The 27,453-nt window shown below is 47.0% G+C and overlaps 1 protein-coding gene across 8 annotated transcripts; it reads right to left on the bottom strand.

Moving 5' to 3' along the window:
• FBXO25 (F-box protein 25) lies at positions 1–27,453 on the bottom strand. Of its 8 annotated transcripts, XM_043874447.1 has the most exons (12): positions 27,301–27,418; positions 26,916–27,132; positions 16,762–16,902; positions 14,229–14,332; positions 13,084–13,133; positions 10,756–10,848; positions 8,996–9,089; positions 7,316–7,500; positions 6,205–6,387; positions 4,897–5,040; positions 1,308–1,334; positions 1–724 (listed from the first exon to the last, which is right to left on the bottom strand). In XM_043874447.1, exons 3-12 carry the CDS (start codon positions 16,893–16,895, stop codon positions 635–637), a joined length of 1,104 nt encoding a protein of 367 aa, XP_043730382.1. In that variant the 5' UTR covers positions 16,896–16,902; positions 26,916–27,132; positions 27,301–27,418; the 3' UTR covers positions 1–634. The 8 variants fall into 8 exon arrangements, with proteins under 8 accessions (XP_043730382.1, XP_043730383.1, XP_043730381.1 ...); XM_043874448.1 differs by lacking the exon at positions 26,916–27,132 and having other exon boundaries at positions 6,205–6,384; positions 27,301–27,453; XM_043874446.1 differs by lacking the exon at positions 26,916–27,132 and having other exon boundaries at positions 27,301–27,453.

Consider the following 27,453-nt stretch of genomic DNA (forward strand, 5'->3'; position numbering starts at 1 on the left):
TAGGTAGACAAACATGATTTATTATTCTGCTAGAAGAGGATTCCAAGCAGTGTGGTACAGGCCACACCAGGCTTCCCCCAGGTCAGGGCCCTGCCAGTCAGCGCTGGGCATGAGGCCCAGGACCACAGCCCCAGACTCGCCCTCGTGGGTCTCAGCCATCTGCACAATTCACAACCCACTGCTGAGCATCCAGGAGACAGGCACATACTTCCCTGGATCCTTCTGTAGCTCAGAAGACTCGTGCAGACACAACCAATACAGTTAATATACATCTTAAGAAAAATAAATATTCTGTACAATGTCATTACAAGGATCAGTGATCTACTCTCACCCCAATCACTACAAAATCGGGAAACCATCATTTGAGTTAAGAGGCATAGTCTTCTTGGCTGTTAGTGTCAGTTCAGCACAGGATGTAGTGCTGAAAACACACTTTTTGAACCATATTTACAAATACACAAAGTTCCAAATCTTAATGTGCTTAGAATAATTTTTTAAAGAGAGAAGCAGAAATGATTTTGCCGGGGTTCCCTGACCTGGTTTCAGAGGTGGAAACCATAGGCGCCCCTGCCCACAGGCCCTTTCACGTTCTCTCCAACGCAGGCTCCAGGTCACGGTGGGCCCGGCCAGGCCCTCAGTACTTGAAAAGGTCAATGAAGTGCTGCGGGGACACAGGTGTGAAGCAGCTGTCTGGGTCGGCGGCTGTGCAGGGGTGGCCCGAGTCCTGTGGGAGGGGCAGGGCGTTACCGCATGTGCCGGGAGGGAAGACAGCTCAAAAGTCACCAGGCATTCACTTAAATGCACCTGGACCCCACCGCACAGGTATGCGGACAGCGAGAATTAGGGACACGTGGCTGCTCAGCGGGGAGAGTCCCCGTGCCAGTGCGTGGGGGACAGGGCGCCCGAGTCTGGGGGCCGGGAGGAGCCCACGCTTCCCTGCTCCCCAGCCCCGACCCCGTCCTGGTCACGCTGCCCCCTCCGCCCACGGTGGGCCAGGATCCACTCTGGAACTGTGCCGGGCACCACCCACCCACGTTCCCCTGAGGGCCCAGCACCATGTCCCCCAGCAGAAACACCCAGGGCTCGCTTGTGTCAGAACAGCCTCGGGACCTGGGGGCCAGTTAGGCCAGTGTCTGGAGACAGGACTCCCCCCCCAGCCAAGCCTACACCCTCCCTCTGGTCTAAAGGCAGCTCGAGGGACCCCGATGGTGGCCAAGTAGGAAGGCCAGTCACACGTCAGCAGAGGCCGTGGCCTCATCGGCCCAGCCCCCCGGGGACGCGCACAGACTCAGGCAGAGAGGAGGTACCTCGAGTAATAAAGCAAGGCGGCAGTCCTGGAGGTGGCGGAGGAGGAGAGCAGTGAAGGGAGGAAAAAAGGGAAAACAGGGTTAGGAAGAGCCAGGCCACACCAGGACTCAGGCTGAACACGAATCATTTATGGAAACGACCAACATCACTGGGCAGTGAACAGGGGAGCGCTGCCCCCGGGCTCCACGCAGCAGCTGGAAGCCAGAGGACCCGCAGGCCATCTGGGACCAGACGCGGCTTCCACCTCCTCCAGCTTCGGGCCCACAGCTGGTGAGACAGCAGAGCCAAGTGACCGTCACGACTTCACTGAGAACACGCAGAGCAGCACAGTGGCTCACACCGGGAACGTTCCCAGCAGGTTTCCCTGAAGCCCACTCACTCCCTCTTTGCAGTCTGAGCCAGCTCTGGGGGAGTAAGTGAACAATGCAGGTTCCCCGGGAGCCAGCTCCTTCCTGCTCACCCACGGTTTCCAAGTCAAGGTCAGCACCAACCTGCCCCTCTCGCCACCCGCTGGCTGCCCCACCCTCGCCACAGCCCGGGTGTCCGCGGGGCTCGCTGTCAGCACAGCCGGGACCCGTGGCCTCCCGGCCCCTGCTGCACGCCTGCAGTGTGGACCTGGCAGTGGACACATGGACACACAGTTGCGATTGCTGCCTTTGACTGGATTCATTCTGTCTGGCTTCCAGCCCACTCAACACCTGGTTTTAGCTGAAGTTCCCTGAAAAACAGCTAGAGGACAGTGGGGTGGGGGGAGCACAGCAGTCTCACAGAAGGGCCACCCCACGGAAGGCAGACAGACCTGAGCTGGGCCTGCGTGCACACAGGTGACTCAACCACTCCAAGACCTCCTTTCACCTTGCCGACATTCCCCCAAAGGCAAGTAGAAAAACTGACAGTGTCCAGAGAGTGAAGCCAGGTCAGACAGGATGGCCGGGGGCAGCTGGGGCGGCGGCGTGAGCTCGCAGCAGAGCCCCAGCCTATGTGTGTGGAAGAGGACAGGTCCGGTGGGGAGCGGGCAGCATCGGCACAGCAGGGTATCGCCCCACCATGCAGCCTCCACGCAGCAGGCCTGCCCTCACAGAGGCTCCAGAAAGCGGGCTGAGGCCTGAGGGGGCCAAGCTGTGTCGGGGGGAGCGGGGTAGGGGCGGTGGCCAGCTGGGGGGCTTGCTCAGGAGCCGACACAGGCAGCAGGGTCCACCACAAGTTCCAGACACTCGTCTTTTCTTTCAATTTCCACCCATAGACTCAGAAGAAAGTGGAATGGCCTCTGGGAGAAAAACCTGCTCTGTGACCTCACAGATGGACAGAGCCAGTCCCCAAGGCTGCACAGAGGTCAAGGCGCTCAGCCTTCAAGGCAAGACTGTGAACAACATTTCAGAGCCCAAAGACCAACAAGACACTTGTTCTGAATTTTCATAAACAAAAGAATCTGTAGGCAAATTCTTCTGGAAACCTAAAAAAATCACCTCTCAATTTTTAAACATCCAGAAAGTCCCTATTTCTTGATACTTCACCTGAACATCTGTATGCCAGCACAGAAAGTAGCAAGGGTGTTTCTCAGTTCAGTACATCAGAGACAGTGTTCTCGGACGGTCTAAGATGGTCTGCCACATGCAAAGTCAGAGACTTCTGTCCAGGGGGGACACACCACTGCTCCCAGTGTCTCTGGAATAAACCATCTGCTCGGGGGAAGCATCGTTCAGAGCAGCGACCAGATCTCATCCACTGACTCAGCCCTGAAGCTGCCACATGTCTGGGACCACCCTGTGTGCTGTGGCCCTGGGGCTGACTGGTTCACCCCTGTCCCGCTAGCACCCTGGCAAGACTGAGTGTGAGGAGCCCCTGGCCTGGAGGAGCAGCTTCACAGAACCACCACTGCATCCACCCAACACCTTTCCTCTTGTTAACTGTGCAGAACAAGCCGTGCCAGGCTCCAAAACAAGTCAGAAATGACATGGTCTCCGGCTGCCCCCGCAGCACCAGCAGTAAAGCCTTGTTGACACGGGGACTCCCACCGTACAACCACAGGGGTACAGGCAAAAAAACAACACTACCATGTAAATAACCTGAAATGAAAACAATTTAAAGCAGTCATTTGTTTTTCAGCAGTTTAGAGTTTGCCACATAATCCAGTCAACAAATTACAGATAAACAGAAAACAAAAAACAGCCACAGTGCTTCAGACCAGGCAGAAGGCACGCGGCCCCATGGCCCCATGGGAGGACACGGAGCGGCGGGGCAGACCGCCTGTCACCCTTCTCCCCAGTCAAACTTCACAAAGTTAAACAGACTCAGACTCAAGGCAAACTACGGAAACGGTCTTTCTAAGAGGAGGTGAACAGAAGCACCCGTCCCTCCCCCAGAAACTTGTTTTCATCAGAGTCTGGAGAGGAAGAGACCAGACGGGAGAGGAAGGGACCAGAGAGGAAGAGGATGGGCCTGACAACTGCGGACACAGCTCAGTCTCCACAAGGACCAGACATGCTAAGTTTGGGTCAAAAAAACACGAGGAGCCTGGGCGCCTTCATGGGCCTCTCCTCTGCTCCAGGGCTGTGCTTTGAGGAGAAGCCCCTGGAGGCACCATTGCTGGGGGTCCTGACAGTGAGCTGAGGCCAAGTGTGAAGAATGGGGGACGGGGATGCCCTCCCTTGATTCTAGAAGAGGCGGGGATCCCGACCCTCCTCTCAGCTGAGCCGTGAGAACAGGGGGAAGCAGCCCGCCAGGACTCGGGCTGCCGCACAGGCAGCGTGCTCACGGCCTGGGGACAGGTCCTGCCCTACCATCCTGCACAGGGACGCGGTGGGTGGCCCCCTTCAGGTCCAGCCACAGTTCTGCTTTGGTGAACCTGCCCCTGGCCCCAGTCCCTGGTGAGATACCATCATGTCATCACACTCTACACTCGGGTGGACAGTCCCTGGTGAGACACCATCATGTCATCACACTCTACACTCGGGTGGATAGTCCCTGGTGAGACACCATCATGTCATCACACTCTACACTCGGGTGGATAGTCCCTGGTGAGACACCATCGTGTCATCACACTCTACACTCGGGTGGATATTCCTGGTGAGCCACCATCATGTTATCACACTCTACACTCGGGTGGACATTCCTGATGAGACGCCATCATGTTACCACACTCTACACTCAGGTGGACAGTCCCTGGTGAGACGCCATCATGTCATCACACACTACACTCGGGTGGACAGTCCCTGGTGAGACGCCATCATGTTATCACACTGAACACTCGGGTGGACAGTCCCTAGTGAGATGCCATCATGTTTTCACACTCTACACTCGGGTGGACATCCCTGCTGAGACGCCATCATGTCATCACACACTACACTCGAGTGGACAGTCCCTGGTGAGACGCCATCATGTTATCACACACTATACTTGGGTGGACATCCCTGGTGAGACGCCATCATGTTATCACACTCTACACTTGGGTGGACATCCCTGGTGAGACGCCATCATGTCATCACACACTACACTCGAGTGGACAGTCCCTAGAAAGACACGGTCATGTCATCACACTACACTCAGTGGGACAGACTCTCTCTCCGGGAGCACAGGTGCTCTCCTTACCTTCCAGAAGAGGATGCTGCAGTGCCGGCAGAAGTGCAGGGTGTCTCCGTACTGCTCCTTGGTGGGGTAGTGCTTCTGAAGCGCAAAATACATCAGCTTCCACTCCACGTGACCTTTTTCTGAAAGGATCAAGTGTCTACAAAACTAGACAAACAGACTTCTGTTCAGAATCAGATGACTTTCATAGCAGTGTCATGTGCACAACAATTTTAAAAGGCAACACGCTGCAGGAAACATTCAATTATCTGAAAATAAATTCGAGCTGAATCTAGACAATGGAATACCATGCAGCTGTTCAAGAGACTTAAAAGTTTTTATCTGGAGTGATGTCCATGATGTCTACTAAGTTAAAAATAAGTTACATGTATTGTGTCTAACAGGGACTTGTCACCAGAATGCAGAAAGTATCCAAATACAACATGGGCAAAGCATTTGGAAAGACACACAAACAGGCAAAGAAGCACACGAAAAGATGCTCAGCGTCTTGGGCCCCAGAGATGGCAGGAGGCAGCACCTCACACCCTGTGGGGCAGCGACCACACCCTCGGAGGAACAGGCATGGATGGTGTGCTGAGCAGGTGGGCTTAGGGGTGGCCAGGGGCTGCCCAGTGCAGCAGCATCTTCACAGTTCCTCACAATGTTACCCTCTGCTCGTGAGCCCCATGCCCCCAGGAGAAGGCAACCATGGTGGCCCCGCGGCCTGGCTGTGCCCAACCTCTCACCCTCTGATTCAGGCGGGAACCTGCTCGCTGCCCCCACCACCTGACTTTCTCCTGGATAGGTACGTGACCCCTCAGGTCTGCGAGCCTGTGTCTGAGGAGACACATGACATCTGGCCCTCCCTGGGGCCTCCCTGGGGCAAGGCTGTCTGCTTTGGCCCGGCACACTGCTGCGTGTGTCATGGACACCCAGCTGGCGGTGCTGCGCTCCAGAAACCACACAGGGCGGGGGTGGCAGGGAGGGGCAGTGATAACCGGGAGACACACAGCATCCACCGGAATCCAAAGCTGGCCCCATCCTGGGAGGGCAAGGTGCAGGGAGCAGGCGCCTACCCCTCAGTCTCGAGGGGACACGCCGCCTGGAGAGGGGCCTCCAGTTACAGCAAAGACTAATGGCCCGTCCTTAACAGGAAGAAACTGCCCTGTTTCTGGGCAGTTTGCCCTGTTTCTGCCCCGGTTCTGCTGCTCTGTTCTGGGCCGTTTTTAAAATTATGGCTTTCTCCCCATGGAAAGCAAGCTTTCCCGCAGTGATTCCAGTCCACTCCCTGAAGCGGCCAGGCTCGGCCATCAGGGCCACAGCCCCACTCACCTGCTTCTCCCCAAAGTGGTACTGGCAGAGCTTCTTCCACAGCTGCCGGTCCTCGCTGAGGGCGAACAGTGTCGGGGTCACCTGGCCCAGGGTGACGATGTCCCACCCGTCCGAGAGCCTGTGCAGGATGTTGCTGAGCATGTGCACAGGGAGGTCGCTGAGCGTCAGGCCGCTGTCCACCTGCTGGGAGGGCCCCACACTCACTCCAGCGGCGACGCAGGAGCGCGTCGGGCACAGTAACATCTGCTGCCTCCCCACTCCTCCCAGGTGACACCCTGCGGCGGCCCTGGCTGCACCTGGGGCCCCGGACACCGACACCCTAGTCCCCACGTGCGCTGGGCGACGTGGCGTCGCTGCATGTCGGGGACTCGGGGACAGTAGCGCCTGGGGCGCATGGCCTGGGCCAGGTCTGGAAAGCAGACATGCCCCACGTGCTAAGTGTCTCACAGGCGAGTGGCCCTCACAGCACAAGCCCCTGACCACAGGAATGAGGCTGCCGGGACACGTACTGTCAGATCATCCCTGCTAACTGCAGGGCCTTAACTAGGGAATCACCACTCCTATAAATCCCGCATTTACATGGCAAATACATGGCCCAAGGTCACCTCTGAACCCAACCACAGATAAACCAAACACAACCTAAGACACTTTAGTGAATGGGGTCAACATTTCTCTTGGTGAAACCAGTTATCAGAATCAACACAAAACATCAAAGACAGCAAGAAGTGGAGATGAAAACACCAACCCTGAGAAGCAACAGCAGGTGAACAGAGTGACTACTATACGGTGCCGTCTTAATTTATCGAATGTTATTCCAGCCTAAAATATCTAATCTGCTGTCAAGGCAAATTAATTTACCACCTCATCACCCATAGGAACAGCTGTTTTTAATAATTACCATCCCCACTGTCTTTCCAGTGACACCTATAAGCCATCAGAGAGTCTTTAGGCCTGAACCCATCTTACGACAGTTTAATATGTATTCATGAAATATAAAGAGAAAAAAACCTTTGGAAGAGCTGTGACAGTCTTCCACATACACTTAGAAGTAGCAATGGCTTCTGTGATGTAACAGCAGAGACTACTCACTTGCAGTCCAGAAAGCACATACCTCAGTCATCTGAAGATTCTGCAGCTGCTGCTGCCAGCGGAGAACAGTCTCTAATCGGCAAATCCAGATGTTGATGTTTCCCACCAGCACGGACTTCCCCACTCCTCGGATCAGAATGCACAGGGTGGAGCTGAGGTCTTGGAGAAGATCCTTGATCAGGCGAGGGTTTTGGTGGTCACCAAGAACTGGAATAAACAAAAACGAAACAATGCAACAATACAGTCAGCCCCCACTGTTAAAAATGACCTGCTTTCGGGCTTCCCTGGGGGCTCAGTGAAGAATCCATCTGTCAATGCAGGAGAGCCACGGTTTGCTCCTGGATCCAGGAAGATTCCACATGCCTCAGAGCAACTAAGCCTGTGAGCCACAACTATTAAGCCCGTGCTCCAGAGCCTGGAAGCCACAACTACTGAGCCCATGAGCTGCAACTACTGAGGCCTGAGAGCCCTAGAGCCTGCGCTCCCCAACAAAAGCCGCCACAATGAGAAGCCCATGCACCACAACTAGAGAGGAGCCCCCACTCTCTGCAACCAGAGAAAAGCCTGTGCAGCAACGAGGACCCGGCACAGCCAAAAATAAATAAATAAGTCAAATGATTTCTAAAGTGACCTGCTTTCACAACCCAAGGGCCTCTCAGCAGATGCCACAGGCAAACAGAATGTGATTTATACACACAATGGACTATTACTCAGCCTTAAACAGGACAGAAATTCTGACATGTGTCACATGAGACCTGAAGACCTTATGATAAGAACCAGTCACAAAGGGACAAGTGTTGTCTGATGCTCCTAATATGAGGTCCTTGGAATAGTCACATTCACAGAGAGTAGATGGTGGGTGCAGGGGAGGTGGGATTAGTGTGGGGGGGGACAGCGTGTCACCACTGTGGTGGGGACAGCTGCCGTGATGTGACTATGCTCAGTGCCACCAAGCTGTGCACTCGAGATGCGCAGGAAAGATGGTGTTTTATGTGCATTTCACCACAAAGAGAAAATAATGATTTAATTTCACTGCATATCCAAAGTGGCATCATTTTTGAGGTATCGCAAGTATGACGAGATTCGAAAACTTCCAAATTGAAAACTTCCAAATGCTGTCTGATAGTGTACTTGGGGTTGAGTCTACAATTTTGTCTTTCAAACCATCTCTACTTTCTTTTATACTTAATCATAAAGAGAACTGATAGTTAAAATGGCATATATATGCATAAACTCTTAAAGTTCCATTTACTATTGGCCACTAACTAATCAAGACAAACATTAAGTTAAAAAGAAAATTACAGGCTTATCTGATGCCTAAGAACTAAGTCACAACCTTGCTAATTACAGAATCACTATATAGCGAAAGTGAGCTATGGCTAGTTAACCATGAAGCAGTAAGTGTCCGTTTAAAACTCAGGGGTTACTTTCTCAGGGACTTCCCTGCCAGCCCAGTGGTTAAGACTGCACTTCTACTGCAGGAAGCATGGGTTTAATCCCATGTCTTTCTCCTTACAATATATTCTGTGTCCAAAAGCATCTTTTAAAGAACAATACTAAGAACATCAAGTACCAAGCGGCCAACCTGAGCCCATCAAATTATTTGATATCATTAATATTGGCGGTAAATGAAAGAAAATCCAGTCTCCTTGTACTAAGTTTCTAAGACTGAGATCATTAAAAATGTCAGTCCTCGCCTTACCCTTCTGAACGATCTTATCCAAGATGTTGAAGTAATTCTTCTGGGCCACACCACTCAGCGAGGTCAGCTGGGACTTTGCAATCAGCTGCAACAGCTTGCGGGGTGGAGGGAGGGATGGGGAGGGGTTACAGGTGAGCATCACCTCTGAAGGGAAGCCCACCTCCCCACCCCAGTGACCCGAGAAGAAAGCAAAGGATGCAGGTACGGCTGCTGCTCAACCCCCACCCTCCAGCCCCGGCCAGTGTCCTGGCCGCCCCTGCTGCACTCTCTGCCCTCTCCTCTGACTGCCCCAGCCTCACAGGAGCCAGACCTCCCCTGATGGCCCCCCAGCACATCTGTCCCACTGCTCCTGTGGGTCCATCCGGCCCCAATGTCCACCTGCCTCCCGGGCGCCCCCTCTGTCAGAGGCGGGATGCTCTCAGCACACGGAAGCCGTTGCATCCCTCCTCGGCTCTGAGGGAGGAGTGGTCCTGGTGGCCGCCAGGGAGGCTGGCGGGGAGGACCCAGGGGGGGACGCGGCAGTAGTGCCGGCTTCTCGGCCACAGAGCTGCCCCTCCCCTCTGCACGTCAGAGACACCGGTTACCACAAACACAGCTCATCTCTAGGAGTCTCCAGTGCCCCACGCCCAGCTCTGTGCACACCGGTTCAGGAGACCTGTGTCAGCCCATCCCCACCCACTCACATCCTGCAACTGCTGTGCCCGCGCAGGCCCTCACTGAGGCCATGCCTGTCTGGGGTGCTGGTCAGACCCGCACCTGCACACACACACCCGTTCACTGCTGCCCGTACTGTTCCTGAGCAATCTGAGCCCCTCTGGGTGAGCCGTAAACACCTTCCAGAACCCGGATCACATCTGCTCCTGTGTCTCTGAAAAGGGGTTCTTTATCCCTCCTTTCCAGCCCTCCCTGCTGCCTCTGTCAGCTGCAGAGGGAGCAGAGAAAGTGCCAACTCACACACACTTACACACTCGCGCACACACTCGCACCGCTGTTGACTGTGGAGGCCAAAACAACAAACATGACAATCACATGGTAATGCTGGGGAGGATCATGCCGCTAAACTCTAGTGTGTCTATGCACACGTGCCCGGTGCTGCAGTGATTACAGAAACCACACCCCAGGCCCGGCTGGAGGTCACGTAACCAGCCAGCGTTCTGTCCCGACAGGAGCACTCCTACAGGCCCCTACAGGGAGTGTCTACCACAGCCTCGTGGCACTATTAAAAATCCCAACTGACAGTTTCATGACTCACCACTTACTCTTGGCCTAGGACAGTCAGGTGAGTAAACTTGCTAGGCAAGTAAAAACAAACAATAAATGGAATATATAGTGAGATCTCTTATTTTCTGAATGCAGGAAAAGGTAAAAATTTCTTCTAAAAATGTATCACTAACACAATAAGGCTTCTATGCAGCTCTGTTCTGTATCAATTCCCTTCCCTCCACTCGCTTGCTCCCCTCTACCAAGCAGGGCTCATGCTCTGGGAAAAACACCAAGTAGAAAATGCATATGAGACCACCAGGTAAGAAGTCCTGAGAGGAACGCCCGCCTCTCCTTCCGTCGCCAACATGACACGTGAGGTAGGCTGGAGGGAGCTTCAGTCCTCCTCCTCCTGATCCCCACCCCCCACCCCATGGTTCTCCACAAGGAACAAGCACAGCTTTACGCAGCTGCCCAAAGCATCTTAAACATGGGACATGATAATCTTTAGGGCGCAACCACTCCACGTGTCCTCCGGTGGCTCTGAAATGAACACTCACCCTGACCACGTAATTGAACCTTCGGATGTCCTGGATCGCACTCGAGAAGTCTAAGCGATTAAAAGCTTCTCCCAAAGTACAGTAGCCGTGTCTCTGGAAAAACAGACATGAGTTATGATACATCAAATCAGCCAACCAGGCAAAATGAACAGACAGCTAACAGGAATTAATCTGTGCAACTTTTTTTTTTTAATTTTCGCAAAGGAGAGTCATTTTTACTATGATTTATTCCATACTTAGATTTAATTTTTGAGTAAAATGAAAGCCATTCTAAATCTGTCATTTATGTATAATCAATTATGTATACACATTGACACTTTACACCACTGTAGATACAAAGGTAAATACTGATTAAATACTCATCAATTTCTTTTGTTGACATGCATTTGGGGAGGACAAAATTAAGCCTAAAATAATAAAATAACCAGATGTATTCTAGGCTGTGCAACTACAAATACATAAATCATGCTTGGCCACTATAAAAAGGCCTCTTCTATGAACACACATGTTGCCATTCAATCCCTCTGCATGCAGTCCTGTGTACGTCCAGCCACTCAGGATCAAGGCCAGAGGCACCTGGGTGGGGCCGGAGGTTTGCATACCAGTGTTTAGGTGGAAAGGGCTGGAGGCGATGGAATGTGACAACAGGCAGTGTTCAGGCTGGGAACAGGGGGCCTAGCACCCCAAAACCCAAGCATGTGGTAATAAGGCTCACGGGTTCAAGAGTCAAAGACCACGAAGGAAACCTGACTTTTTTTTATTACCAGAAACACTGCAAAGATGTTTTTCCTTAATGATATGCCCCATATTGTATATTAAGCGCTGTAGCGATTTGAACCCTAGGTTTCAGAAAACATTTTAAACTTTATCCCTGTTTTTGAACACTTACAACACAGAGAGGTTTTCAGTTCAGAGTTGTGAGCATAAAGTGCGGAATAATCACAGAAAACATGAGGAGACAGATACGCCTCGCGTTTCACACACAGACAGGAGCGGGCCCAGCGGGGCAGCACCGGGGACACCTTATCTCAACACGAGACACACCCCCAAACCGCAGCAGCCTCAAGGTGCAGAGAAGTCAACAAGACACACTCATCGCAAATGCTCAACACCACTAGCTGCAGAACGTTCCCTGGGGGCTGCGGAGGGCGCGTCGGTCATAATACGAAACCCATCACAGCCGATCACGTTTCTCTTTCTCAGTGAACAGCATCCAGACACCGGTGTGACGGACTCCTCCCGGGCAGCCACCCATCTCACAACAGGGCTGGAAGGCGCATGCATGCACCGCACAAGCAGACTCTTGATGGGCCCAGAGGAGAAGACCAAAGGTGCGATGCTACGTGGAGAGAGGGGGGCCCTCCAGATGCCTGCCTGTGCCCCTGCTCCCCGGACCCAGCAGCATCCGAAGCCTCACAGCCCCCTCCCCTTCTGCCTCATGTGCGCCAAAGCAGGACATCTACTCTGTTTTGGAGTCTTTCATGAGCTCACACAGGTTCTCCCGGCAGCACACATCCATTTAACAACAGCAACTACTGCCAAACAGGTCGGATTATCTCCCTGTCTCAGGATCTAACCCTTAAGCTTCTAGGAAATGGGGTTGGTTTCAGAACATCAACTACCAACACTGCCAGAACACTTCAGTCACGCCAACAGTCTAACACATGCTAAATGACTCCTCCCAAATCATTTCCCCCAATTGTCGCAAAATAAGGCAAAAGCAAAAGAGTCTTTCAGGCTACAGATGGAAGCAAGCTTCCCCAGACACCAAGCAGAGAAAAAGGAAACAGACAGCTGAGGTGAACAGACCACACCTTCCATCAAGAAAGGGGGATGGCAGGGCTTGAACGGCTTTTTGCAGATTCCAACTTAACTACCAACACCACCTTCACTGCTCTACAAATAAATGAGGGTTTACAAGCTGTTCCCACCCTTCCAGAACACACGGGGGCCAAAACACAGCCTCACCAGCAACAGCAGCCCACTTCTGAACAGCTCGGGGAGGGCGGGGAGAAAATATCAAAGCACCTACGGGCCCCTACTTGTTCTGAAACAGCCCTCAGCTGAATCAGAGCTGTACAGGGCACTGACATGCACCACACACACACACACTCACACCACACACACACGCAGAGGCGCACACACACACACACACACACACACAGGCACACACACACACTCATGCACTGAAAGACCCTCATAAAGCTTTCACCTGTCAGAATTTGGACACTGATTTGATACTGCAAAAGAAACAATTTACTTAAGGTGACATCAGACATCCAACAGAAGCAATACAAAATATACTCTTATTTATAACAAAATACTTACTTCTCTTGTGCTTTCTTTGTGGACATAGATCCAATTTTCACGATAAAAACCTAGAATAAGAATTTGTTTTTAACATCTGGTGACTCATTACCAAATGAAGATTTTGAGGAGCTTCAAAAGCTGCACGTGTAACAACACTGTCGGATGCCATGGGGACAGGAGACCCCTGACTCGGCCACGTGCTTCGCCTCCCAACATCAGTTTACAAAGTGCTGAAACGTCTTTGCATGAAAGATGACATGGCATGGCCACATCTTGATGACTTAGAAGAAAATAGTGTCACCAGTGACTTCAGCCATCTCCAAATATAAATGGCTACAAATGTGCATTTTGTATATACCCTAATAAAAATTATCTTCCTCTTTCATTGTCCCTATACGATATTCCATTTAAATACACTTTCCACGTAACTCACGTTCCAGTTTCAAGGATGGAGACTACATTGCCCATGGGAGCCTCCAGGGGGCGCACGACTGATCGCACTAACAGGCCCTCAGCGACTCAGGGCTGAGCACACGCACAGGCACTCTCTCAGAGCCGCCCCATCTCCAGGCCCTCGCCCACCCTGCCTACAGACTCCAGCTCTGATAGCGACTATCTCCTGCTCGGAACCAGCAGTGTCTCCTGCACCAAAGCAGTGTCAAGGCCTCTAAAGGTCAGTTTCACTGCTTGGGAGTGAACAGACCTGAATTCAGGATCACTACTGTGACTCAGTGGTAAAAAACCCACCTGCAACGCAGGAGACGTGTTCAGGGTTCAATCCCTGGGTTGGGACGATCCCCTGGAGGAGGAAATGGCAACCTGCTCCAGTATTATTGCCTGGAGAATTCCATGGGCAGAAGAGCCTGGCAGGCTCGCAAGGAGTAGGACATAGCGACTAAACACACATAATTCAACATTCAGACAGGCTGTTCTGTGGGTTTTCCTGTCTTTTATTTCATTGCTGTAAATCTTACTGATGACTTAGTCAAGCAAACGGCAGAGTTGCAAGACTCTGACCCCCAAGTCTGACCACCTCTGGACACACTGTTGCTTATGTAACTGGATCAGAATTTTTGCCCTAGAACAGCACTGTCAACACAATCCAATTTATCAAAACAGTCCACAAGCAAAAATCATGAGATTATTAACGAAAATGATCTTACACCGAGTATTTGTGTCATTTCTAAAATGGTCCTTTTTCCTTTTTTTAGATGCATATTCGTGCTCTTCATTACTGAATATTTCTTCATCTTCACTATTTAAGATACTGAAACAAAGATATATTTTATTAAAATATTTTTTAAAGGATTTCTTCATTTGGATTTTCTTTTGTAAAATAAATAAATAAATTTTGGTTTATTTGGACAATACTTTTACAATTCAGGAGCCCAAAATAAAAATCATGTTAAAATCTGAAGGCAATCACTTAATTTTCAAAGCAACAAATCACACGCTTGAAATTACAAGGCTAATATCTAAGTTTTTTGTTTGTTCTGAGAAATCTGAGGTTTATCCTGGTTCTTATCAGAAAGTTGTATCAGGAAGTGATGTACATGTTTTAGAATCTCCTAAGGATTTTGACATGCTCAACCAAGGTCATTTCAGACTTTAAAACTTATATTTATAATCTATACTCTGGAAAAAAGTACCTGATACTAATGATCTGCTGTCTCCCTGATCCAATGCTGAGGAAACACCCAACATTTCTGCTTGTCCCCACGTTTCCAAAGACTCAACTAGAACATTACTGCACTGGCATGTATCCATACGAAGCATCAATCAAATAATGCTCCCTATTAAGGCCTCTAACTGAAGCCAGATGAAGTAAAACATGTCTTTTATCCACTGAAATACATGTAATTTAAAGCTTTCCCATTTTTTTTCTTTTGGATGAAACAAGATAATAAAATCATAAGGTGATAACTAAACAACTTGAAAACACTTTCTTTAAAAAAAAAAAAAAACATCTTCCTTGTAGTTAAAAAGAAAAAAAATTCAAAAGTGAAGATGACGCAATGCTTACTCTCAGCACAGTGACCCTGGACAGCCTTCCAGCTGGTGGCAAAGAGGGGCTCCCTGGAGATCCTGGCCAGCAGAGGTCCAAGCACCAATGCACAAAACCAAGGAGGGCACACCACTGGCTTCCTCGCCACCACTCTCTGACAAGAAAATTGTACACAGGCGCCATCCACTAACCCGAACTCACTTTTAATAAAAAACAGCTGAATTTGCCAAATGAATGCATGCATCACTGTCAGAACAGACATAAACAACACTGGCAAGAACTGTAAATCATCAAGACAGGCAGAAGAGCACTTACCAAAAACAAACAACTTAACATTCAGTGACAGGTGCTAAATAACACCAGTTCGTAGAAATTGGATGATCCTGTCTGTATCTCACACTGAGTCTCACACGAGTTTGCTGTCACTGATTCAAGCACTAAAGGCAGAAGCTCTCCAATCTGAACAGCTTCGCTAATGAGAATCACAAGGGTACCCAGGAGGAGCGGAACCACACTGCTCTCCAGAAAGACATCAGAGAAGTGGAACCCGGTGCGGGGGATGAGGGAGCTGCCCGGCACCCCCACACCCGACTCTCTGCCCCCGGAGAGTCACGTCTGGCTGGGCGAGAGCAGCGAGGGGCCCTGGGAAGACACGCCCACGTGCGCTCTGCCAAACTCTGCCCTGGGAGGGCCAGGCCGCCAGACTGCCCCTCATCTGAAGGAACAGTCCAGGGACAAACGTATAGGAGAAAGCACAGACACCTATGCACTTAAGCTGTCTGACTTACGCTGTCAGTTCAAAACACACAGTTGAGAATTAGGTCAATGTCAGATAAAAATATGCAGTATGATCCATGGCAAGACCCATGAGTCTCTGGAGGAAGAGGTCCCCAGACCTCCCACTCCCAAGCGCTGCAGGACAATGGTGACATGGACTATGAGTGACTCGCCACGGCCCGCCAGCCTGCTCCTGCGTCTGCAATCACTCACTTCCATCTGGGGAGGACCACGGCCCCCAGCCACCGCAGCCGCTCACACACCAGCTCGTGAGGTGGGGACAGGCGTCTCCCTCTTCCCTTCTCCCGCCAGGAGGAAGCTACACCCTGAACCACACACGTGAGGCCGCACTCTGGGACCCGCAGAGCAACAAGACACGTCACTTCAGCCCCGAGCAAAGTCACAGCGCCACTCAGGCCTCCAAGAGAAACCTCTCCCATCTGGCGCAAGCCATTATTAGGGACCTTGGACGTAGGCCACCAGCACTGCGTCTTTTCATTTCTTCTCCTTCCTCAGCTGTGCGTGCATGTTTAATCGCTTCAGTGGTGTCTGATTCTTTGTGACCCCATGGACTGTAGTCCGCCAGGCTCCTCTGTCCGTGGGGTTTTCCAGGCAAGAACACTGGAGTGGGTCGCCATTCCCTTCTCCATCCTCAGCTATAATGGGAGGTTAATAATAACAACACCTATCTCTCAGAAAGCTGTAAGTAGTAAACGTTTTAAATAAAAAGAAGATAGCAGCATCTGTGTGTGAGCACCAGCACTCCACCAGGCTCAGACTCTGGCTAATAACTTGTCTCCTCACACCAGCCTGTCTGGGGGTGATTCTCAGCCAACTGGTAAGTCACGGGGCTTCAGCAGACGCGACATCAATGTTGGATGGGAGACACCATGGCTCTGCTGAGCTAGACTCACATGCCGTGGCCAATGTCACACTGGCTGTTCTCTCCCTCAAGTTCCTGGCTCCATGCATCACATCTTTTCCAGCCGTCTTCTGTTTTGATCCAACTCCATCCAGGAGATCTCCAGTCCTGGCCCAAAAATGGCATAGTTCGCCTATAAAACATGGTTACTTTATGTTAAAAATGTGTAACTGATATGGTTCTTTTCATTTAGAACATGTGTTCATTAATTTTAATGAATACAATCCTATTTAAATATCTGTATGTGCCTTACACACCGGCTACACAGAAAGATAAGACGGTGAAGATAGCACAGTCCTCAGTTGTCCTAACAGGGTAAGACAGATGAGGACTGGTGGATTTCCTAGCTCAATCCTGCATGTACCATGAAAGGTGTCCCAGGGCTGACATCCCAGCTCATACCTGAAGAACAAGCAGTCAGAGAGTGAGGAAGAAAGGGGGAAATGACACAACAGAAAATCCACTCAGAAGTTAGAAGCAAAGGACATGAGACACTAATGCTCAGCCCTGTACACAGTCGAGTTTGGTGAAGCTGACCACGAAAGGGGAGGAGCGGGGAGTGGCTGGCATGAGAATGAAGAGGCCACCAGCGCAAACGACTCAAAGGAGCTGGACTGCACTCTGAGGACTCAGAGTGGTCAACACAGGGACCTCTGCAGGGAGGTGACTCAACCAGATCTGAGCTTCACAAAGACCTCAAGCTACTCAGTCTTTCTGCCAGCACCTCGAGTCTTCCCAGTAATGAGTGTCCTCTGAAATTACACGGCTGCCACCTGCCTTCCTCAAGAAAATACCATGTCTTGTTCAACTCTGTATCCCAATACCCAGAACGATGCCAGGCACATAGGGAGCTCACCAGTCACTGAATGAATGGAAGAATGAATGAAACACAAGCAGATCCATGACTCAGGGGAGAGGGTGAGGCAAGAGAGTAAGGTAGGAAAACCATCAGCATCCAGACAGTATGACCACAGGAACCACATCTCAGACAGAGACCAGACCAAGCGGGACAAGGAGAGTCAAGCCACAAGCTCTAAGACTCACTGACATGTAAGGAATGGGCAGATGAAGATGAGCCAAGAAAGGACACCAAAAAGGAAGAGCCACAGATGCAGCGGAAGTGGCAATGCAAGACAAGAATGGATTCAAGAAAGAAACAATCAACAGAGAGGTAAGTGTGATAAACAAGCCAGTATGGTAAGAATTTAAAAGTATACATTGTATTCAGCTGTACAAAAAGGTACTTCATAATCCAACAGAAAGTTTCAATAGAGTAACTGTGTTAAATTAACCTCATGTCCAAAGTAAATCTGGGGTATTTCCCTAATATCACACATCATATCACAGAGTACACAAGAGATTAAAGTGTTTAAATACCATCTCCCAAATATATTTAATATAACTCACAAAAAATAAGCTATTAAAAAGGCATTTATACGGGCTTAAAAAAGACAAAAAAATTTCAGAGAGAAATTCTAAGCCTTCAACAATATTCCTGAGTTAACTACAAGTGCCCAACATGAAATGTATGAAGTAATTTTCCGCCATACCAAGAGGATCTCAAAACCTTGCTTAATTAATAATCAGAACACACCTTTTTTAGTCATATATTATTTAATTTAAATCCTTGCTTTAGAAAATAATTAAAAATAATTTCCTAAATCTCAACAGTACATTAATAAAGCTCATATTACACTCCTGTTTCACAACTACAGATCACCCTGAGATGCAAAAGCCGCCACCCATGTCCAGTCAATCCAGATAAAACACAAACAAGAGAAAAATATCTGTTAGGACCACTCTGACAACTGCCAAAGTATCTTTCAATATCATATTTAAACTGCATTTTAGAAGAGTCAAGTGGCAACCGTACAGAATATTGCCAATAAGTCCAAGATACGATTTCTTCAATGACAAATACATAAACACAGACTAAATGAGTTGTTCCAATCCCAAAGAAAGGCAATGCCAAAGAATGCTCAAACTACTGAACAACTGCACTCATCTCACATGCTAGCAAAGTAATGTTCAAAATTCTCCAAGCCAGGCTTCAACAGTACGTGAACTATGAACTTCCAGATGCTCAAGCTGAATTTAGAAAAGGCAGAGGAACCAGAGATCAAATTGCCAACATCCGTTGGATCATCAAAAACGCAAGAGACTTCCAGAAAAACATCTACTTCTGCTTTATTGACTATGCCAAAACCTTGACTGTGTGGATCACAACAAACTGCAGAAAATTCTTCAAGAGATGGGAATACCAGACTACCTGACCTGCCTCCTGAGAAATCTGTATGCAGGTCAGGAAGCAACAGTTAGAACTGGACCTGGAACAACGGGCTGGTTTCAAATTGGGAAAGGAGTTATGTCAAAGCTGTATACTGTCACCCTGGTTATTTAACTTATATGCAGAGTACATCAAGAGAAAAGCTGGACTGGATGAAGCACAAGCAGGAATCAAGATTGCTGGGAGAGATGTCAGTAACCTCAGATATGCAGATGACACCGTCCTTATGGCAGAAAGCAAAGAAGAACTAAACAGCCTCTTGATGAAAGTGAAAGAGAGTGAAAAAGTTGACTTAAAACTCAGAATTCAGAAAACTAAGATCATGGCATCCAGTCCCATCACTTCATGGCAAATAGATGGGGAAACAGTGGAAACAGTGACAGACTTTATTTTGGGGGGCTCCAAAATCACTGCAGATGGTGACTGCAGCCATGAAATTAAAAGACACTTGCTTCTTGGAAGAAGAGTTATGACCAACCTAGAAAGCTTATTAAAAAGCAGAGACATTGCTTTGCCAACAAAGGTCTGTCTAGTCAAAGTTCTTCCAGTAGTTATGTATGGATGTGAGAGTTGGACTAAGAAGAAAGCTGAGCGCCAAAGAATTGATGCTTTTGAACTGTGGTGTTGGAGAAAACTCTTGGAGAGTCCCTTGGACAGCAGGGAGATCCAGCCAGTCCATCGTAAAGGAAATCAGTACTGCATATTCATTGGAAGGACTGCTGCTGAAGCTGAAAGTCCAATACTTTGGCCACCTGATGCCAAGAGCTGACTCATTTGAAAAGACCCTGATGCTGGGAAAGATTGAAGGCAAGAGGAGAAGGGGACGACAGAGGATGAGATGGTTGGATGGTACCACTTGCTTGATGGACATGAGTTTGAACAAGCTCCAGGAGTTGGTGATGGACAGGGAGGCCTGGTGTGCTGCAGTCCATGGGGTCACAAAGAGTCGGACATGACTGAGCAACTGAACTGAATTGAAATGTGTTGTTACATTATGCATCCCTTCCCTAAAGGTATACCAGTATACTCTTTTGATGAACTGAAAAAAAAAAAAAAAATGAAAGCCCCCTCCACATACAATATATATAAATACATTTAAATATATGTGCAGATGAAGGCAGTCAAAATGCACAAACTTACAGTTATAAAATAAACAGGTACTATGGATGTACTGTACAATAAGCTAGTTAAAACTGCTGTACATTATATATGAATGCTATAAAAACAGCAAATCTTATGACTTCTCATCATGAGGAAAAATACTTTTTTTTCCTATTTCTTTACTGTTTTATCTATATGAGATAATAGATGTTCACTAAACCTATTGGGGTACTCATTTTGTGATGTATGTAAATCAGACCGTCATGCTCTACATATAACATGTGGTTTAAAAAACTGAAAATAAAGCTACCATAGGATTCTGCAATCCTACTCCTGAGCATATATTTGGAGAAAAACATGATCTGAAAAAATGCATGCACCCCAATGTTCACTGCAGCAGTGCTTACAATAGCCAAGACATGGAAGCAATGGACAGAGGCCTGGATAAAGATGTGGTACATATATACAAAGGAATATTACTCAGCTGCTAGAAAGAATGAAATAATCCCATTTGCAGCGACATGGGCGGACCTAGAGAGTGTCATACTGAGTGAAGTTAAGTCAGAGAGGAGAAGTATCATAGGACATCCCTGATGTGTGGAATCTAAAGAGAAATGATACAAACAGTAAGACTCACAGACTTAGAAAACAAACTTATGGTTGGAGAGGATGGGGGGAGGGTGAAGGGAAGACACAGTTTTGGAGTTTGGGATGGACATGTACACTCTGCTATATTTAAAATGGACAACTAACAAGGACCTATGGTACAGCACATGGAACTCTGCTCAATGTTATGTGCCACCCTGGAGGGGAAGGGGGGTTGGGGGAGAATGGATACATGTATATGTATGGCTGACTTCACCTGATACTTTCACTGTTCACTGTTCAGCTGACACTATCACAACATTGCGAATCAGCTAAATCCCAATACAAAAAAAAGAATTTTTTTAAACTTATATACAGTGCTATCAGTTCAGTTCAGTCGCTCAGTTGTGTCTGACTCTTTGCCACCCCATGGACTGCAGCATGCCAGGCCTCCCTGTCCATCACCAACTCCTGGAGCTTGTTCAAACTCATGTCCATCAAGTAGGTGGTACCATCCAACCATCTCATCCTCTGTCGTCCCCTTCTCCTCCTGCCTTCAATCTTTCCCAGCATCATGGTCTTTTCAAATGAGTCAGTTCTTCTCATCAGGTAGCTAAAGTATTGAAGCTTCTGCTTCAGCAGCAGCCCTTCCAATGAATATTCAGGACTGATTTCCTTTACAATTGACTTTGCAGCCCAAGGGACTCTGAAGAGTCTTCTGCTAGATCACAGTTCAAAAGCATCAATTCTTCGGCACTTAGCTTTCTTTATGGTCCAACTCTCATATCCATACATGACTAATGGAAAAACCATAGCTTTGACTATACGGACCTTTGTCAGCAAAGTAATGTCTCTGCTTTTTAACATGCTCTCTAGGTTGGCCATAGCTTTTCTTCCAAGGAGCAAGCATCTTTTAATTTCATGGCTGTAGTCACCATCTGCAGTGATTTTGGAGCCCAAGAAAATAAAGTCAGCCACTGTTTCCATTGTTTCCCCATCTATTTGCCATGAAGGGATGGGACCAGATGCCAAGATCTTAGCTTTCTGAATGCTGAGATTTAAGTCAGCTTTTTCACTCTCCTCTTTCACTTTCATCAAGAGGCTCTTTAGTTCCTCTTCACTTTCTGCCAGAAGGGTGGTGTCATCTGCACATCTGAGGTTATTAATATTTCTCCCAGCAATCTTGATTTCAGCTTGTGCTTCATCCAGCCCAGCGTTTCACATGATGTACTTTGCATGTAAGTTAAATAAGCAGGGTGACAAAATATAGATTTGTCATACTCCTTTCCCAACTTGGAGCCAGTCTGTTGTTCCATGTCCGATTCTAACTGCTGCTTCTTGAACTCCATACAGATTTCTCAGGAGGCAGGAAAGGTGGTCTGGTATTCCCATCTCTTGAAGAATTTTCCACAGTTTGTTGTGATCCACACAGTCAAGGCTTGGGCATAGTCAATAAAGCAGAAGTAGATGTTTTTCTGGAATTCTCTTGCTTTTTCTATAATCTAATGAATGTTGGCAATTTGATCTCTGGTTCCTCTGCCTTTTCTTAATTCAGCTTGAACATCTAGAAGTTCTCGGTTCATGGACTGTTGAAGCCTGGCTTGGAGAATTTTGAGCATTACTTTGCTAGCGTATGAGATGAGTACAATTGTGTGATAGTTTGAACATTCTTTCCCATTGACTTTCTTTGGGATTGGAATGAAAACTGATCTTTTCCAGTCCTGTGGCCACTGCTGATTTTTCCAAATTTGCTGGCATATTGAGTGCAGCACTTTCACAGCATTTTCATATACAGTGCTATATGTCACTAATATCTCAGTAAAACTGGTAGGGGTGATGTTATGTAAAAAATGTCCCTTGAAGAATTTTTTAACAGGAACAAACTGTAACAATTAAAAACAATTAAAATATCTAAAAGAGGCTTTGTTAAATATATGTTATTACACCAGGGATGTAAGCGACTGTAAATAATAATTGTGTGAATATCTCTTATCATAAAAAGATATTCATAGTATATTAAGTGGAAGAAGCAAGTTTTAGGAAAATATATGTGATACTTCTGTGTATTTCTACATGTGAGCACAAGTTTATACACGTGTGCACAGAAAAAAAAATCTAAAAGCAGATAAAACAAAATGTAAACAGTGAATACATCTGCATGTTTGAATTTCAAGTGATTTCATGTTTGAATTTCAAGCACATTATTTTTTCTTTGAGACATTTTTATTTTCAATATTTATTTTCTTAGGTGAACATGTATTAACCATGTGACAATTTTTATAGAACACAATTTGCTGATGTGAAAGACAGAAATGGTGACATTGTTAACCTATATTATTTGATTCCTGATGTAGTTGAAGAATTATCCCCAGTATTTGTTTCTTTTTTCTTTTATGATTTGTAAGCTCACAGGTTTAATAAATTTATTATTTTAGTTTTTTCCTTTCTTGTAGAATTTAGAAGTTTTTGTATAGTTAAATTAATAAACTTGGTTTCTCATTTAAAAATACATATATATATATATGTATACATGCACTCTTGTAATATGAATACTGAGTGAGTGAAGAAAGAATGATTAAAAGAAATTCTGAGTAAAAAGCAAACCATCTGGGAAATGCCTGAAGAAAAATGAGGACATGAGCTTAGCCTTGGAGCATGGTTAGACCTTAAGTGAATGGAGAGGAAAGAAAAAATACCAATCACAGAAATGATGGGTGAGAAAAATATGAAGACAAGAATACATGCAACATGATTGAGAATAAGCAGAACAGGCTGGCTGAAATAGAGAAATCTACAGCAAGGCTGGCAGGTATGTTGAAAAGGAGATGGAGAATGTTGACTATCAGAGATATTGGACTTTATTCTCTAAGTAATTAAAAGTTTTGAGCAATCCAGCAATGTGAGCAGTGCTATTTTGAGAATCATTTGCCAGGGTCTGAAGGATAAATTGAAGGGGAGAAAAGAGGCAGAAAGAATAACTACTTAAGCTATAGAAACCTCTTGTCAACACCTCAGCTATCAAAATATTTTAAGACTTTACAACACACATTGTACTTGCCTATGTGAATACCATGCCCACTCACCACTTAATGCATTTATATTCAGGCCTCACAAGCAATCCCTATAACATTTACACAAAGTGTCTACTGTAAAGTTAAGAGTCATCTTGGGGTTTCCAGTAAGATAATCGATTCCTTTACAACTACCAAAACTCGACAGATAATCACAGTGACTTTAACAACTCTGTGAGAAACAAATATATTTGGCCTTAATTTTTCAGCTGCTAGGGAGTGAAATGCAGCTAAATGGACCATGGAAATAATAATAGTACATTTCCATGGGTTTTCTTTTCAACACAGAGTAAAAGATTTGTTTCAAAACAAATGTGTGTATTCCATCCTAGAAATGTGAATTATCTTTATACTTATGCTTTATACTTGCATATAACCTTTTTAAAAAATTGATGTATAGTTGATTTACAATGTTGTGTTAACTCCAGGTGCATAGTTAAGTAATTCAGTCATATACATATTTTTCATATTCTTTTCCATCATAGGTTATTACAATATATAACCTTATATAATACTCAAACGTAATCTTTATGCTTTAGTTCATAAACTAAAGCAGAGATTCTGGAAGCACAGTGATCACAAACACTAAACAACCCCCCCCCCAAAAAAAAAGCCATCAGGGAAAAGAAAAAGAAGAAAAAACATGACTTGAAATGTGAAAGACTTGGCTCTCAAATTTCCAAAAATGTTCCCAGTGTGAGACATCTAACAAATCTGCATACTGAAAAACAGTATTGCTAAACTTTTGGAATGATGACAACCCATCATCTTGTATGGAAATATATCTATCTGTTCTACTAAAAGATCTGAACTGCTAGCATTTTACAAATTTACTTAAAATTACCTTTTATTTTAATAATTTCCAAATTAAAAAAATAAAAACTAGAAATTACTCCTGAAAATTATTAAATGTGTAAGAGTAGCGACTCAAAGTGTGGCTACTCTTGTGAAATAGCTGGTACAATCTGCAATATTATGCACATTTTACCAACTAATGTCAGAAAGCATATGGGGCTATCTATCATAAACTTTTCCTTGCTGTCTCTTCTATACAGCAGGACATGGAGGTGAAGCACTGCAAGAGAACTGGACTTCATCAACTTCATTTACCAGCTCAAACTCCTGCACAAGAGAATCACAAGTAACCAAAAAATGTCTTTCCTTCAAAAAATTAACTTTCTGTTAACTAATGATAACAGCAGCAAACATTTACTAGATCTCAGTATGGGGTAGGCATTACTCTAGACAATTTATTATCTCATTTAGTCCTTACACTACCCTACAAGGCAGGAAATGTTACAATCCCCTTTTAAGAGTTTAAATCTGTATTTTACAGATGAAGGAACTGAGGCACCAAGGTTGGTGGAGCTGGGATTTACAGTTATGGAATCTCAATCTACGATCCATCTCTAGTACAACAGTTATGACAGCAATTCCTGGATACCACCATCCATCTCTATCATAACACTTTTATTTTTTTTTTATCACAACACTTTTATAACAGTAATTCCAGGACACCATATAAAAACAGATGTCATAAAACTGCAGGTTTTTTTCCCCTTATATTTTTTGGCTTATATGTCATACATCAGATATGATGTAAAGTAATAAACTTCTAGCAGAAATCAAAGAAGAACTAAAGAGCCTCTTGATGAAAGTGAAAGAGGAGAGTGAAAAAGTTGGCTTAAAACTCAACATTCAGAAAACTAAGATCATGGCATCTGGTCCCATCACTTCATGGCAAACAGAGGAAACAGTGGCTGACTTTACTTTGGGGGGCTCCAAAATCACTGCAGATGATGACTGCAGCCATGAAATTAAAAGATGCTTGCTACTTGGAAGAAAAGTTATGACCAACATAGACAGCATATTAAAAAGCAGAGACATTACTTTGCCAACAAAGGTCTGTCTAATCAAAGCTATGGTTTTTCCAGTAGTCATGTATGGATGTAAGAGCTGGACTATAAAGAAAGCTGAGAGTCGAAGAATTGATGCTTTTGAACTGTGGTGCTGGAGAAGACTCTTGAGAGTCCCTTGAATAGCAAGGAGATCCAGCCAGTTCATCCTAAAGGAAATCAGTCCTGAATATTCATTGGAAGGACTGATGCTGAAGCTGAAACTCCAATACTTTGGCCACTTGATGCGAAGAACTGACTCATTTGAAAAGACCCTGATGCTGAGAAAGACTGAAGGTGGGAGAAGGGGACGACAGAGGATGAGGTGATTGGATGGCATCAGTGACTCTGTGGACATGAGTTTGGGTAAACTTCTGGAGTTGGTGATGGACAGGGAGGCCTGGTGTGCTGCAATCCATGGGGTTGCAAGGAGTCGGATACCACTGAGCAACTGAACTGAAAGTACTGGTTGATCTAAATATAAAACACAAGACAAGGAAAACATATGAAAGGAAACAGAGCTATAAGTTTTAAAAGGCTACATATACCTTGCTGTTTTTCTTAAAGTCAGATGGAAAGGAAATGGAGTAACAGTACTTATCTCAATCACTAAACTGATTTTCAAAACAATAAAAACTGTAACTGTACAGCAAGAGCTATTGCTATATATACTAGGAACAAGAACAAGTTACAATGAAAATAAAAGGCAGTTTCCTATGTAGACAAAAAGCTGGCAAAGGAGTTTCTTCTCCAGTATTTATCTTTCATCATCAATTTTGAGAAAATAATTTCCATTGTTCTTAGATAAGAATGACTGATTCTTCATTTGATAAGCATTCGACTTTTTCTGTTGCTTTCTTTTCCTTACAAGACTTCCAAATAATGTTGACAGATAAAACATGAATATGGCTTCTAAGTGTGGAAGAATCTTATCCAGAGAGATCAAGCAGGGGTAAATCGAGGGCTGGGGATCAGAAACGGGATTTACCATAAGAAGGCCTGAGATATAATCACAGATGCCATAAGGAAACGGAAAACAGTCCCGAAAGAGGGGAAGTGGAATAGGAAAGAAAAGAGAACGCGAGTCATTTCTGATTAGGGCTGGAGGGAAGGGTTTGCGAGAGGCAGGAAAGAAAGGTTCCTCAGGACTCCTTTCAGATGAGTCTTAGCAGGCCAGGGCTGGGAGAATGGGCAAAGCGGAGCTTACCGCGAAGAGAAGGATGCAAAATGCAGAGGCGTCAGCTCAAGAAAAACAAGAAGGCAACCGCAGAGGGGCCGGAGCCCAGTGAGGGCAGACGACTGACGCCGGGAGGACGGGTCTGGCCTGGGGAGGGCGGAGCCGGAGGGCGGAATCACAAGACGCCGGGCCGAGGGACTGGGATCCCGGAGACGGAGGGCGAGGGGCGGTGGGCAAGGGGGCCGACCTGTAGAGGGCGGGAGACGGCTAAGGACCGGGCGGGGTCGTGAAGGAACCTGGACGGCGTGTCGCGGAGAGTGGGCGCGAGGTTGAGGCCGACAGGCTGCCTCGGTCCCCACCTGACGCGCGAACGCCTACAGTCCCCACCAGGCGCGCGCAGCATCGCACTCCTTACCTAGCGCGCCGACGATCCCGGCCCCACCTGGCGCTCTGAAGCCCTCAGCCCGCACCTGACGGCGGAGCGTCAGGCTTTATTGCCGGAAGTTGCCTGCCGCCTACCCGGGAGCGCCACGGAAAAGCCCCGCCCCCGGCCGCGCTGATTGGCCGG

This window comes from Cervus elaphus, chromosome 19 (assembly GCF_910594005.1).
Source record: "Cervus elaphus chromosome 19, mCerEla1.1, whole genome shotgun sequence".
NCBI classification, from domain to species: domain Eukaryota; kingdom Metazoa; phylum Chordata; class Mammalia; order Artiodactyla; family Cervidae; genus Cervus; species Cervus elaphus.

Excerpts from the sequence above, each read along its gene's own strand:
- FBXO25 (XM_043874446.1), bottom strand. The coding sequence starts at position 16,895 with ATGCCATTTTTGGGCCAGGACTGGAGATCTCCTGGATGGAGTTGGATC. Across the intron at positions 6,388-7,315 it reads AGAATCTTCAGATGACTGAG|CAGGTGGACAGCGGCCTGAC; the intron begins GTATGTGCTTTC and ends GGGCCCTCCCAG. Across the intron at positions 5,041-6,204 it reads ACCACTTTGGGGAGAAGCAG|TTTTGTAGACACTTGATCCT; the intron begins GTGAGTGGGGCT and ends CTGTTTGTCTAG.